Source organism: Lynx rufus, unplaced genomic scaffold, assembly GCF_022079265.1.
Source record: "Lynx rufus isolate CCGP_SWC_20201006 ecotype Redwood Valley unplaced genomic scaffold, mLynRuf1.p SCAF_4, whole genome shotgun sequence".
Lineage (NCBI taxonomy): Eukaryota > Metazoa > Chordata > Mammalia > Carnivora > Felidae > Lynx > Lynx rufus.
This window is the reverse complement of record NW_025814856.1, coordinates 132,507,922-132,524,044: the sequence shown is the minus strand read 5'-3', so window position 1 is coordinate 132,524,044 and position 16,123 is coordinate 132,507,922. Positions and strand designations below refer to the sequence as shown.

Below are 16,123 nucleotides of genomic sequence, written 5' to 3'. Positions count from 1 at the left end.
AACATAAACATAATCCCCAATGGGTATGAAATAGTTCAATAGAAAATGCCATCAGGGCAATAATTGGATGTTTTTTTGAAACAACTACCACAGATTTAAAGTAGTAGGGGAATGTGTCTAATCAGTCCTCAATCCAAAACCTAGGGGGCCTAAAATGTGTCTGCATCCAAAGTTTCCACAGCCAACTTTTATTTATTATGTGCATCTGCAGAATAGCACATTCACAATAGAGAGAAAACCACATCCTAGAGACCTCATATTTCATGGATGTAATTAACAGAAACTAGTAAGAAATTAAATAGTTAATATTCAGTGAGGGCTTACTACATGCCAGCTACTAATTCCAGGAATTAATTTATTTAATCTTCGTACAATACATATCAAGTAGTTACTATTATACCCAATTTTATGAATAAATAAGCTAGTAAGCAGCAGAGGTAGGATTCTAACCAAGCAGTCTGACCCCAGAGACCTTAACTCTTAACCACTAATCAGAGATATATAAATACAATTAAAGGAGGAATTGAGAAGTACTGATGTCTGGTCCGTTTTTCAGTCACTTTAAAAACATTTCATTTAATCCTCACACAACATATTTTGTGAAAGAAAACTGAGTCTCAGAGAGATTAAATAAATCCAAAATCCCAAATCCACAAAGCCACCAAGGGAAAAACTAGTATGCCTTGTACTATAGCGTATTATCTCTCTGCAACTTTAAGACTAAACTGAGTGGCAGATATAAAGGCAGAAATCTCACTTCAATCTACATATCAGTGCTGTCATAAGAAAGTGACCACTGGAGCCTATCTGGCAGACAGTTGGCTAGAAAAAGAAAAGAGTCTGTAAATAACCCAAAACATAAAACCAGCACACTTAGAGGAAGAAGTTCTAAATCATTAAGACACTGCGGTGCTAGTGTGTCTGTATATATGTTTGTGTGTGTGTGTGCGTGTGTATACACATAGACACGTGTGTGTGAACTCTTTGTTGTTTTATTTCATTCTGCTCTCAACTGCACCTTTCATTTTGTTCATGAAACCTGGAATGGTTCTCAACTAGGAACAGTATCCATAACAAAAGAGTATTTGGCAATGTGTAAGGGCAGCTGGTTGTCCTGGTGCCTGGGTGATTCTATTGACATCTAATGGAAATGGGCTAGAGATGCTAAAGATCCTGAAATATTGTGTCTGCACAACAAAGCACTGTCCCACCAAAAATGCCAATACCATTCATCCAACATTAAGAAGTATTTAAAGGAAACATTTCAAGTATTGGGAAGGAAAAAATACACGATTCAGGTAGACTTAATCAGCATTTGTTGTCAAGATCCTGATGCTCCTAGTGGACAGAGGAAGTAAGTAGGGGCCATTACAGACAGGTTCTTGAACAAAGTTGTTCCTGTTTTAGATGCTACTATATCTTATATATACATAAATGTAAATTCTTGTTAATAGTATCATGGAGGAAATACATAAGACTAAATTTTGAATGAAGACTCAAAGTAATCTCAGTCTAGATAACCAAGTATCTTCATACTTTAGCCCAAATGCAGATTTCCTACTTATAAGGTAGTTTCTACCATGAACAGTATAAAAGCAAGTAAATATTAATCAAATTACAGTCTTATACTAGCATCATTTATTCATTCACAAAATATCTCCTAATTATCTATCATGCTAGACACTGCTGTAGAAGCTGGGAACTCAGTAGTAAATAATAGGACAGAAATATTTCCTGCCCTTCATGGAATTTTCACTTTCCTGTACTTGTTTACTTACTACATATATAAACAAATACATACATAATATAATTTCAGTTAGTGATAGGCACTATGAGGAAAAAATTAGGCAGGAAACTGGACAGATTGGAATGGAAGAGATAGCTTTTGTGATGTGCTCAGGGAAGAGGGTGACATTTGAGCAGAAACTTGAACGACACTGAGAAAACAGCCATTAAAAAGTCGGTGGGAATTACTATTTAACATGGTACTGGAAGTCTTAGCCTCAGCATTCAGACAACAAAAAGAAATAAAACACATCCAAATCAGCAAGGAAGAAGTCAAACTTTCACTATTTGCAGACAACATAATACTCTATGTAGAAAACCCAAAATCCTCTGCCAAATAATTACTAGAACTAATACATGAATTCGGCAAAGTCGCAGGATATAAATAAACGTGCATAAATCTGTTGCATTTTATACACCAATAACGAAACAGCAGAAGAAATCAAGGAATCGATCCCATTTGCAACTGCACCAAAAACAAGAAACCTAAGAATAAACCTAACTAAAGAGGTAAAAGATCTGTACTCTGAAAACTATATAACACTTATGAAAGTAATTGAAGAAGACACAAAGAAATGGAAAGGCATTCCATTCTCATGGACTGGAAGAACATTGTTAAAATGTCTATACTACCCAAAGCAATCTACACATTTAATGCAATCCCCATCAAAATACCAACAGCATTTTTCACAGAGCTAAAACAAACAATCCTAAAATTTGTGTGGGAACCGCAAAAGACCCTGAAGAGCTAAAGCAATTCTGAAAAAGAAAAACAAAACTGGAAGCATCACGATTCCAGCTTTCAACCCGTATCACATGTCTGTAGTCATAAGGACAATATAGTACTGGCACAAAAACAGGCACACAGATCAGTAGAACAGAATAGAAAACCCAGAAACGGACTCACAACTATATGGTCAACTAATCTCTGACAAAGCAGGAAAGAATATCCAATGGAAAAAGATGGTCTCTTCAACAAATGGTGCTGGGAAAACTGAACAGCAACATGCAAAAGAATGAAACTGGACTATTTTCTTATAAGTTCAAAATGGATTAAAGATCTAAATGTGAGACCTGAAACCACAAAAATTCTAGAAAAGAGCACAGGCAATAATTTCTCTGACATCAGTCATAGCAACTTTTTTGTAGATATGTCTCCTGAGGCAAGAGAAACAAAAGCAAAAATAAACTATTGGGACTACATTTAAATAAAAAGCTTTTGGGGGCACCTAGGTGGCTCAGTAGGTTAAGCATCTGACTCTTGATTTCGGCTCAGGTCATGGTCTCACAGTGTGTGGTTTCAAGCCCCGCTTCAGATTCTGTGCTGACAGCGCAGGGCCTGCACAGGATTTCTCTCTTTCCCTCTTTCTCTGCCCCTCCCTCCACTCACACTCTATCTCTTTCTAAAGATAAATAAATAAACATTTAAAATAAATAAATAAATAGCTTCTGTACAGCAAAGAAAACAATCAACAAAACTAAAAGGCAACCTATGGAATGGAAGAAGACATTAGCAAGTTATATATCTGATAAAGGGTTAGTAGCCAAAACCTATGAAGAACTTATCAAACTCAACACTCAAAAAGCAAATAATCCAGTGAAGAAATGGGCAGAAGACACGAACAGACACTTTTCCAAAGAAGACATCTAGATGGCTAACGGACACATGAAAAGATGCTCAACATCACTCATCATCAAGGAGATTCCAATCAAAACCATGATGAGATACCACCTCACACCTTTCAGAAGAGCTAGAATTAAAAGAAACAACAGGGGCGCCTGGGTGGCGCAGTCGGTTAAGCGTCTGACTTCAGCCAGGTCACGATCTCGCGGTCCGTGAGTTCGAGCCCCGCGTCGGGCTCTGGGCTGATGGCTCAGAGCCTGGAGCCTGTTTCCCATTCTGTGTCTCCCTCTCTCTCTGGCCCTCCCCCGTTCATGCTCTGTCTCTCTCTCTGTCCCAAAAATAAATAAACGTTGAAAAAAAAAAAAATTTAAAAAAAAAAAAATAAAAGAAACAACAGGTATTGGCAAGGATGCAGAAAAAGAGGAACCCTCTTACACTGCTAGTGAGAATGCAAACTGGTGCAGATACTCCAGAGAATAGTATGGAGGCTCCTCACAAAACTAAAAATAGAACTACCATATGATCCAGCAATTGCACTACTAGGTATTTACCCAAAGGATACAAAAATACAGATTGGAAAGGGTACATGCACCCTGATGTTTATAGCAGCGTTATCTACAATAGCCAAATTATGTAAAGAGCCCAAATGTCTATCATCTGATAAATGGATAAAGAAGATATGGTATATACATACGGTGGAATATTACTTAGCCATCAAAAAGAATGAAACCTTGCCATTTGCAGTGAGGTGTATGGAGCTAGACCATATTATGTTATGTGAATCAATATATAAGTCAATCAGAGAAAGACAAATACCATACGATTTCACTAGTCTGTGGAATTTAAGAAACAAAACAGATGAACACATGGGAAAGGGGAAAAAAGAGGAAAAAGGGAAACAAACCACAAGAGACCCCTAATGACAGAGAACTAAAGGGTTATAGAGGGCAGTGGGTGGGGGATGGGCTAGATGGGTGATGGGTATAAAAGAGGTCCCTTGTTATGATGAGCACTGGGTATTGTATGTAAGTGATGAATCACTGAATTGTACTCCTGAAACCAATATTGCACTGTATGTTAACTAAATAAAAAGTAAAAAGAAAAAAAGAAACAAAGAAAATGCCCGTGAGAAAAATATTACTGGCAGAGACAACAGCAAGGGCAAATTCAATAGGAAACAACAAAGATGGCATATTTAAGAAAGAGCAAACAGATGAATGTGATTGAAATGGAATAAGCATGGTTGAGTGGTGGACTGACATCAGAAATGCAGAAAGAGGCAGAATGCACAGGGTTTTGTGAGCCTTGATAAAGAGTTTGCACTTCAGCTTAATGTGTTGGAACTGGAGAGTTTCAAGCAAAGGAATAAATTGATTTTTGTTTTTAATCACTAGAGTAGTAAGAAAAAACTGAGAACTAGAATACCATACGACTTTGATACTAGGATTGGAAAAAGGTCACAAAAGCATATATAGCAATTCCGGTGTTAAACTGCCTGCCTGGGGTGGGTGAATGGTTAGGGAAATTTGACCAACTTTATTTAAAACTATTTGGGGGCACCTGGGTGGCTCAGTCAGTTGAGTATTTCACATCTGCTCAGGTCACAATCTCACCGTAGGTGAGTTCAAGGCCCTCATCGGGCTGGCTGTTATAAGTATGGAGCCTGCTTTGGATCTTCTCTCTCTCTCTCTCTCTCTGTCTCTCTCTCTCTCTGCCCCTCCCCCACTCATGCTCTCATTGTCAAAAATAAATAAAAACATTTATTTAAAAATTAATTAATTAGGGGTGCCAGTGTGGCTGAGTCAGTTGAGCATCCACCTTTGGCTCAGGTCATGATCTCACAGCTTGTGGCTTCCAGCCCCACGTCGGGTTCTGTGCTGACAGCTCGGAGTCCGGAGCCTGCTTCAGATTCTGTGTGTGTGTCTCTCTCTCTGCCCCTAACCCACTTGCATTCTGTCTCTGTCTCTCTCAAAAATAAACATTAAAAAAAATTTTTTTTAAGTAATTAATTAATTAAAACTACTTAGGCCCAAAACACTGCTGCACAAACTTCTGCCACTCTTTTTCAGATGATTCAGGTCATTAAGTGACCTCTTAATATTTTAAAGAAAAAGCATTTTACCATCCACAGACTCTTGAAACTTAAAACCAAACCATTATCTTCAATGTTGACACATCTAGAAACAAGCCTGCAATAACACTAACTTTAAAATAGTCTGCTGACTTTAGGTAACTTTAACAGACATAAAAGGAAAAATATCCCCAAAATGTTCACACTAGAAAGCAAGAGAATACCTTGTAATATATTTCAAATATACTTGGTTCGAAAGGTACAATACTAAAAGTTCAAAGCAAATGAGGCAAAGACAAAACTGTACTAAAACAATCAAGTTTAGAGAAGCAATGCTACCAATATTACTGTGTAGTTATCCTCAAACTTCTACTACGCAATGGGACTTGGTTTGGTTTATTTGGCACTTCTTGGTCTCATGAAACCTTGTTGGCACATGTATCTATTCAAATAATTATGATTAGCCCACTTCACTGCTGGGTTTGTGTTAGGAGACAGGAATATAAAGTTTTGCTGTAAGTTTAGAGAGATTGGTAACATTTATGAAAGAGCATAAGATGCAATACAAGATCACGTGCTAATTACGGGCACCGAGCTGAATGTACCTGCTACACCGGAGAGACTGACTTTCAGAAAGCGGAGTGACTTCATCCCTAACACACATCATTAATAACTTACCACGTGACGGTGCCAAATAAATAGCCGCATCAGCAAATCAGAGTTCAGAAAACTGGATGACTAGAAAGTTTCATTTAAGGACTTCACAGGTACTAGCACTCAAAGAGTATCTTTCAGAAAGGATTGACTTACATATGGAAACAATTCACTTACGGTTTAGAAGTAATAATTTCGTATATTTTCATAAATGTTTGGGGGCAGCTAGGGTGGGTATCATAAAAACATAATTGAAAAGATTAACATTCTTGAACTAATGGGGAAACTCAATCCTAGAACCTTCATAAACAATAGGTATCTTCCTATAAACCCTTTTTATTTTCCTAAACTTTTTTTTTTCCCTGCAAACGGTTTTAACATTTCCCAAAATGTCTAATTAAACGTGTTTTCCCCTCTTGATTAAAAGGAATTAACAAAACGTCATAAGGTACATTTGGAAGATGGTGACAGGGGATTCCCTGCTTCAAAATGTTGGAAGCCGCTAGTTTAAAAGCGCCCGAAACAGATGACTCGGCTCGGGTGTTATTTTCCCGCTGTTGTGTCTCCATTTCAGTCTAAGAAAAGACATAACTATGTGTGTGTCTCGAAACCTTAGATAGGGTAAAAACCACCTACTGTCATTTCTTTATCACATTTTTGAGAGAGCATTTGTACAAACCCACTAAACCACTTTACCAGTAAAACTCTGCGCCCTGTGAGGAACACCCGCAGGGGAGCTCCTCCTGGTCTCCGGTAGCGCGTGCTCGTCACTCCCTCAGCCAGTTACCGAGGAGCGCGCCGGCGCATCCTGGGAGACGTCGGCAGCGGGGATTGTGGGAAGTGTAGTTTGGAGACCCCGCCCTCCTCGCCATTCCTGTAATGGCTGCTTCCCGGAAGGTAACGTAGGAACTCGTCTCCAAAGGATACTTAGGGTTGCCTCAGTGTATTTGTAAAACAAGGATATTTGCACCTCTCCGGGACAAAGCAGGGGTTCTTTTTAAAATCTTAATATCAAATCCTGGCACAAACTTGCTCTGGGTTCGGTTTATTTTTAGCTTTTCCTGTGCCGGCGAACTGACCCAAGTTTAAGTCTAGTTCCCCTGCCTGAACAAACTGTTTCCTCTAGTTATTATCCATTCCTCTCTCTTCCGAACGACTTCCTCCTTCTGCACTGTGGCTGTATCTTTAAAAAATGATGATGATGATGATAATGATGATGATAATGATGGTGATGATTAATTCTTAAATCCTACCCTTTTCTGATACTAGGCTCTGTCACGTGGAACCTCTTAGCCTCAGCATCCGGAACTCCAGGAAGGGAGTATTTCGAATCAGATAGAATTATACATAAATACTTTCTTTGGTAAGTGTTACTAATCCCCACAACTTCACAGACTTACATATTGCGTGACTTTTGCCAGATTTGTCTGCATTTCCTGGGTGGGAGAAATCCTAAGAAAATGTAATTTTTACTCAACATTTACTCAAAATACTAGGATATTTAAGTTTCCGAGTGTCTGGTGTGTTTTCTGTTTGTTCTTAATTATGTTCTGTTCAAGTTGCTTAGTTGATTTACACGAGGTTGGCATGATAGCATGTGGAAACATTGCTGGAGTCAAGGAATTAGCATTGAAAGGGGGGATTAGCCTCAAATGACCTTCTTTAAACTGTTTTATAAACTTACCGGGTTTTTTTCTACCTTTAAAATGGGGAAATGGGTCTGAAATTTAAATTTAAAAGGTTATATGGATTGTTATTTATGTATTCATGCTGTCATTTGAAAAGGTGGAAAATTTTAATGATTCCTTTTTGTTTCCATGTTTGATTTCTAGAAACTTTCTGCCCTCAAGATCGAGATACCTGAAAATCCCAACATCATGGCTTCAGTTTCAGCACAGTTGTTCTTGGTCCTCATTTCACTGCTTTTGGTGCTGCCTGTTGTTGAAGCAGTAGAAGCTGGAGATGCAGTCGCTCTCTTGTTAGGTGTGGCTCTCAGCATTACAGGCATTTGTGCTTGTTTGGGGGTATATGCACGAAAGAGAAATGGACAAATGTGATTTTGACGGGCCTTCTGAATCAGACCTTGCCCAGAAAACCATTGTGAATTATTGAGGTTAAAAACTGATCTTTAGTGTCTGAAAGTTCCCAAGAAATAGGGTATTTTCACATTTTTAATTGTCTCCCTGTAAATGGAAGCAAACTGATATATGTTAAATGGGAAAAAAAAGTTTCCTTCACAACAAATAATGCACTGAAAAAAAGCAGTCTAAAAGTCCTATATGTTAGTTAGAAAGAGGCTCAAAGAAGTCAGATGACCGAAATTTACATATTATTTCAAAGTTTTGGAATTCTCAAAGTGTATGAGATAGGAAGAAGGAAACCCTTACCCAGAATCCTAAGAAATTGCCACTGCCTCCTGCATCACTGAGGAGACTTTTCTCCATATTTTTATTAGATTTTTGTTTTGTTATCTCCCAAGTTAGTATTGTAGTTAGGTATCAAATACATCCAGAAATTAAAATTTTTATTTCTTTGGTTGGGGGGAAGAGGTAAGAAAAATGTACTCAGTGTATCTAATGTTAAAATGGAGAAAATATTTAATGTAAAAAAATACTTTATATGGACATTTAAATGGAGAAGAGATTTAATGTTAAAAACCTTTATATTAACTGAATAACATCTCTATAGTGAGAAGTACTATATTAAATACAAACCCATTATGTTGTAAGTTAATGTGTGATATTCATTTCTGTTTATTTCAGGCTGTCTTTACTTTCTGTGGACTTTTATGTCAGCTAGGTGACTTCCTTTAAGTGATCACACTAGCTTGTAGAGAATACTATCAATCATAAGTGAGAAATGGGCAGTATCAAGGTAGAAGTGCCTGTTAGAGACTCCACAGATACAAAAGGAAAATGTAATGGCCTATATTGGTTTATACACTAACCAGATGAAGCATACCCTCTCTGATCATACTACTCAAAGTGTCCTCAAAGTAACAATATCACCTAGGGACTTGGTAGAAATGCTGAGTCTCAGGCCCCATTCAGACCAATTGGATCAGAATGTGCATTTGTTTCAAGAGCCTAGAATAATTTGTATGCATATTCAAGTTTAAGAAGACTACTCTAACCTGCTTGAGCTCAAGAATCACCTGAAGGGCTTGATAAAACTTTCAGATTCCCAAATCCTCCTAGTTGCATTGTAATTTGAGGCTGGAACCTGGAGTTCTCTGTTTAACAAAGGCCCTTGGTGATTCTTTTGATTCTGTAGGTAGAGCCAATGCGGAATAATCTGAGTGAATCAAACTACTTTAGGGTCCTGAAAGCAGGTAATCAAGTTTTTACTAAAATAATGTATTATCCAATTTCTAGTTCTCCAGGTGACATTGGGAGCCTGAATTTTGATAGAACCAGGCTGTAGCAACCTAAAACCCTCTTTATAGTGTGTTCCTGCAGATGAACTCACCTAACTTGCATGAGGGATTGGGTAGAAGATACAAGGAGTGAGGGAAAGCCATTCTATAAAGACAGAAACTGAATGGATCTGTGTTTGTCGTAGCTGTTTTATTTTTTCACAAAGGAATGCACTAACGTTTTTTGTTTTGGTAAATTGGCAGTTACACATTGTGTAATTAATAGAACTTCAACATAGATTGTAAAACAGTTTGCCCTATGTCATAAACCAGCACATTGGTACTGGTGTAGAGATGCTGCTGCTGCTGCTTTATCTGAACTTTTCCATTGGCATTGGGAGAAATCAAACTTAAAGTACATTTGAAATTACAGTGCATTAGCCATTTAATCACCTCCAGGTACTATTTTTAAAACGATCAAAATAAGACTGCAGGCAAATATTCTTTAATGAACATGTATTTCCAGAAGTGCCTAGAAGGAATTAGGAAACCATTTTCTTAGTGTTCCCTTAAAAAATAGAGAATTATGAGGTAGCATTCAGGAATTTTGATGGATATACTGAAGAGTACCTTCTCTATTTTTAGCTGCTTTTCTACCTAGGTTGGGTTATATGGGTTAGCCTGAAAAGGACGGAAACTTATAATGGCTCTTAACCTTTTTAGGGCCACCAACTCCATCGAGGATCTGATAAAAACTGGTCCTTTGCCTGGAAAAATGCACATACATGCTGGCATTTTTAGATTAATTTCAAGTAGTTCACAGAGCTGAAGCCCATCCAGAACTTACAAATTAAAAATATGTGCTTGATGGGTTTTTTTGTTTGTTTGTTGTTTTTTGAGGTTCTTTCAAATTCTGCAATTTCTTGATTTGCTCTGATGGATAATAACTGCTGTGGAGCAGTTATAAGAAGAATGGGATTAATATATGTCCCCCAAGTGCCATCATGATTTATAGATGTCTAGTAAATGCTCTGTGCATGTTAGTTCAGATAAGTTCAGTTACCAAGGCAGAAGACTAAGTTGAAATCAACAAGAAGTGCTGGTAGCCCACCCATTTCTCTAATGCCAAACATCAGTGCATTTCTTGCATCTCTTCTTTCTGGCTGCTTTCAAGAGTTTTTTTTCTCTGTTCATAGATTTCAGAAGGTTGACGATGTGTCTTAGCATGAATACGTTTGGGTTTGTCCTGTTTGGGGTTGGCTCAGCTTCTTGAACCTATGGGTTTATGTCATTTCCCAAATGTAGATAATTTTCAGCCATTATTTTTACAAACAGTATTTCAGCCCCATGTACTTTATCTCCTTGACTCCAGCGACTCCAGTCACCCAGTAGTTAGATCTTCTGCTGCAGTCTCACTTGCCCTATAGCTTTTTTTCTTTTCAGTCTTTTTTCTCTGTTCAGACTGGGTAATTTCTAGCGTTCTATCCTCAAGTTCACAGATTGTGCTCATGTATTTTTTTAGTTCTAAGTTTTCCATTTAGTTTTCTTTGTAGCTTGTAATTCTTTGCTGAGACTTGCTATTTTTTTCATTTGTTTCAAGCATGTTTGTAATTGTTCTTTGGACTTTTACGATGGCTGCTTCAAAATCCTTATCAAGTAATGCTAACGTATGTGTCATTTCAGTATTGGCATTTGTTGATTGTCTTTTCCCTTCAAACTGAGATCTTCCTTGGAATGATGAGCGATTTTCCATTAATACCTGGACAATTTAGGTATGGTATTAAAAAGACTGGGTCATCTTTGAAGGTTGTATTTTAGCAGGTCTTCTCTGACCATGCTGCCTCAGAGCAGGGGACGTTGTTGCCTCAGTACTGCCACATAGAGGTAGAAGTCCAGGGACACCTCATTACTGCTCCTCTTGTGCCCTCCCCTGACCCGGAAGGTGGGGTGCCATGTGGCTACTGGGTGAGAGTGAAAAGTCCAAACTTCCTCTGTGGTCTCCGCTGTCTCATGGCCATGTCTGAGCCCATTGACATTTCTGGGTTGCCAGCTTCAGAGTACCTAGTAAACTATGAGGAAAAAGAAAATCCAGAGAATTCACCACTAGGTCTGGCTCTGGTCCTGAGGTCTGCCTTCTTTCTACCTTTCAGAATCTTCTTATGTTTGTCTTTTACACATAATGTCCAGGGTTTTTAGCTGTACTTAGTGTAAGAAATAGGAAAAAAGGATGTCTACTACATCTTCCTGTAAGCAGAGGTCTCCTCAGTGCATATTTAAGAGTGAATTTTCTGGAGAGAGAAATGTCAGGTAAAGAATTGATTCAAGGTATTTCATTTAACAGACCTTTGTCCTGTGATCCACATCTGCCCTTCCCTCTTCACCCATCCAGCATATTATTTATTTTTGTCTTTACTCAATAAGCTCAATTAGAGAGTATGATGACAATCAAGAATGCAGGAGTACAGTTGAAGTTTGAAAAAAGTGATCTGTATCTATATTTTGTCTCAGCAATAAGAATGTGAGGGCAGCTTCTTGAAAAACTGATGCGATACCAAATGTACCCACTGAAGGAACCAGGTAGGCCCAGGAAATCTCAAAAGCTAAACATCACATGCACTTTTACCCTCTTAGGTTTTCTAAGCTCTGCAGAAGCTTGTCAAATGCCATTTCCAAATTTGGATGTAGGAAAGATGATGTAGCTATATAGCCTGAAGCACATAATAAAGGGAGAACTCTGAATACAAACCATCTCCCTTGCAAAGACTCAAATATTCTTTTTGGTGGTATCACAATATGCATGAAGAGCCTAAGCTCTGAAGTCCAACAGACATAGATAACCAGGCTCCATTACTTAAAATTTGATGTTGAGCAAGTCACTTTTAAATTTCTGTCTCCCTCTTTGTTAAATGGCGATAATAACACTTTCTACCTCATAGATAGATGAGGAATACGTGAAGTAATAAATGCAAAAGACTTGACATGCTTGAGGTTATTATTATTGGTATTTGGAGATATTTTCTAGACATGGAAGGAATTAACTACTCAGTAAGCATCAATTTTGTATTTATATGTTAAAAGAATTCTCTTTAGAAAGTTACATAAGCAAATCCCCTATTAAACAGGGGGATTTTGACCTTTTCGCTGAGTGTTGTCTTTATCATAATTGACTTCGACCATTATAGGCTTACAAACTGATGAAACTCAAAGACACCCGTGAAGAAAATTTGGCTTCCCTAAAGCCCCAAATTTTGAAGAGAAAGAAAGAAAAAAAAAATTGATTCTGTTTTAGTAATTCCTAACGTGTTGACCATGGGTCTTTACTAATTGACACAAAAGCTTAGCAGTAACTGCTTGGTCATTTAAGAAGATTCAAGGACTTTTGGTTTTGCTTGTTCAGGAAAATAGATCTGGTCTATATTCCATCAGGAAAAGAACTCTGATAAATCTCATCTCCTTAGAAGTCATAAAGATAAAAGCAACATAGAATGTGTTCAATGTTTCCTATGGTAGGGAATAGAGCTGAAGCCCTGACTGAGACTTACTAATTCTAGACAGGATTTTTATTCTTAGGTGAGAACAGGGCCAAATCAATAAGTATGTGTATAAAATGGCATATTTAAAATTTTTCTAATTTTTAATAATTTAATTTTTCTAAATAATTTATGTGATTAAATAATAGACATCTAGCATCTAAATGCAAAAGACAGAAGACCAGAAAATCACAGAAGACATCTAGCATATAAATGCAAAATAAATAATAGACATCTAGCATCTAAATGCAAAAGACAGAAGACCACAAAAATGTGATTGCTGCAAAATACTAAAATGTGGTTTAATTTCTCATTGATTTATAATATCACAGCTATGATACCCCTCTCACATATTTCCACTGAATCTATTATATATGGGTGATCAAAATTTTGAAAATATTAGTTGGCACTTGATAATTTGAAATGAAATTATGAAATTTTATATACAAGAGGGTTCATTATTTTTAAAGGACTAATCATGCAGCACTTTGTTAAACACTGGGATTATAAATACCATATTTCTCAATATTAATCAAGATAATTATGCCCTGGATAAATGTGCATAAATCACTTAACAAAAGAATGTAAAAGCAGGCATGATCACCAAGAACAGAAACTATACCATAGTCTATTTCAGATGATTTGTCAGACCAGCCCTTTTCATTTTTCCACAAAAAATTACCAGAGCATTTCGATAGCAACATAAAACAATTCTGTGGGTCCTATAATGACATATGCCTGCTTCCACTCATTTAATCAACATTTTTCAAGACATCATCACTGCAATTTAGAGACAAAAAAAGTAACTACCAGGCAATTGACCTTGAGCCCATGATTTAACCTAGACAATTTCTTCATCTGTAACATTATTTGTGCAAACTCTAAAAAGGTTTCCTAGTGGTAGAATTCTGTAGCTCCATAAAGAGTTTTACTAATATCAAAACTAATAAAGTGGAATGTGTTAAAAATATTGTAATTACCCATTTTAAGTCAGCAGCATGAGGAGCTGATTTTCCCTTTGAACTCCACTAAAAACCATAGTCTAGTCATTTGGTAGTTTTGGATGTCAATTGAGTGAAGCGGGGGCAGCTCATTTTCTGTACTGAACAAGTATGATTAGAGATTGTCTCAAGAAGGAAGAAGAAAAACAACCATAGCCCTGCCACTCCCACTCACAGCAAAAAGCCCACACACTAATTGATGTCGGCCTGGCAGTATCCAGAAACAAGCAACCTTGCAGTTTCGTGTGCTCAGTCTTTTCTGGCACTACTGATGGGACTCCGCTAACAGCCACCATCATCCCAGTGGCCAAGACGGACAGTTGAGAGGATGCTGAGCACCTCCCTCTCCCTCACACTCCACCTCCAAGCCATGTCTAGGTCTTATGGAATCATCTCCAAGTTGTGCCTGGGATTCACTCACTTCTCTCCATCCTCATGGCTCCTACCCAAGTTCAGACCACCATCACACAGGCAGCCCAGCTGGTCTTTTGACCTCCCACTGTAACCCTCTGCGATCTCTTATAAACACAACTAGAACCCCAATTTCTCCGTCACCTACCTTACACTGTAGCTTTCAGCTGTATTGTTTTTCACTTCCTAGAAAGCATCATGTGTGTTCCCTCTCTCTCTCTCTCTTTCTCATTTTCCATACTTCCTCTACTTTACAGATCTACATGTTACTTCCTCTGCCTGGTGTAGTTTTCCCAAGTTCACCTGCCTCATTCCTACCTTCCTAGGTTTGAACAGCACTTCTTTAGGACCTCTTCCCTAACCCTTCCTGTCTGAAATACATATTCTACTGTGTGCTCACACAGCATTCTTTACATCCCTTATCAATAAGGCAGTCTGTATTTGAATCTCTGTTTGCTTATTTTTATCTCAACCAACTTCAGCCCCATCTCGGTATTCTAAGCTCTTGAGGTCAGAGACTGAATTACTGACTATTATATTCCTGGATTTTAGCACAATGCCTGGCATATAGAAATTACTGCTCACTCAATCTTTTATAGAATGAATATGTGATACAGAGTTAATGTAGCAAAGGGACACCCCAGCCCAGAATACACAGTGGATCTTAGCATCCCTTCACTAACCCTATATGTGCCCTTACTGTACTCAGTACAGCTATACCAACCTTTCAGATTTATATGGGCTAGGTCTGAAATTCAATGCAAGATTTTATCATTTTCTTGGACATCTAATAATTATAGAATATGATTTTAATAAGTATTAACATGTATTCTAGTTAGCTGATTTGAATGATTATATACACTATTTATAAAAGCTTGCGTTGTGTATGCATATTTAATGCTTTGTTATTTAGAAATGATCTACCATTCTGAAACACAGGATGATCCTCTCCTTCATCTCCTTCTCATTCTCTTACTCATGCTATACTCCAGTAACACCAGACTGCCTGAAATCAAATGCCTTGCCATACCTCCGTGTTCATCTTTCATTTGCTTTATAAAGAAGCCTTTCCCCAAGAAAGCCATTCCCCAAAGAAGTTAATGATATCTATCCTCCAGAATCCACAGTGTATTGTTTATACCTGTAGTAATGTATTTCATGCAACCTTGTTTTATAGTTATTTAGATACTTATTATCCCTTTTATACCACTACCCCTACTACCCTTTCCCTTCCATCCACCTATCCTCCATCACCTATATCTTAATCTTAAAATCAAGATTGTGTCTTTTAATTAGTGCAAGTACTCATACACCCTGTCCATGCTGTTAGATGTTTCAGTGGATACTTGTTTCTGTATTTGTGGATTGAATTCAGTTCCTAAAAACTCCAGAAGAACACATCAATATAGTAGCATTGAATAAACAGGTCTATATGCTGACGGAGATATAATATTGAAGATAATATTATTGCTTTTTTTTAATGTTTTTATTTATTTTTGAGACAGAGCATGAACAGGGGAGGGGCAGAGAGAGAGGGAGACACAGAATCCAAAGCAGTCTCCAGGCTCTGAGCTGTCAGCACAGAGCCTGATGTGGGGCTCAAACTCCCGGACAATGAGATCATGACCTGAACTGAAGTCGGACGCTTAACCTGCTGAGCCACCCAGGCACCCCTATTATTGCTTTTTAATA

General features: G+C 37.7%; 1 protein-coding gene across 1 annotated transcript; it reads left to right on the top strand.

Moving 5' to 3' along the window:
* The first annotated feature begins 7,403 nt into the window (after positions 1 to 7,403).
* SMIM30 (small integral membrane protein 30) lies at positions 7,404 to 8,862 on the top strand. The gene is made up of 2 exons (XM_047095661.1): positions 7,404 to 7,497; positions 7,967 to 8,862. Exon 2 carries the CDS (start codon positions 8,012 to 8,014, stop codon positions 8,189 to 8,191), a length of 180 nt encoding a protein of 59 aa, XP_046951617.1. The 5' UTR covers positions 7,404 to 7,497; positions 7,967 to 8,011; the 3' UTR covers positions 8,192 to 8,862.
* The last annotated feature ends 7,261 nt before the right edge of the window (positions 8,863 to 16,123 follow it).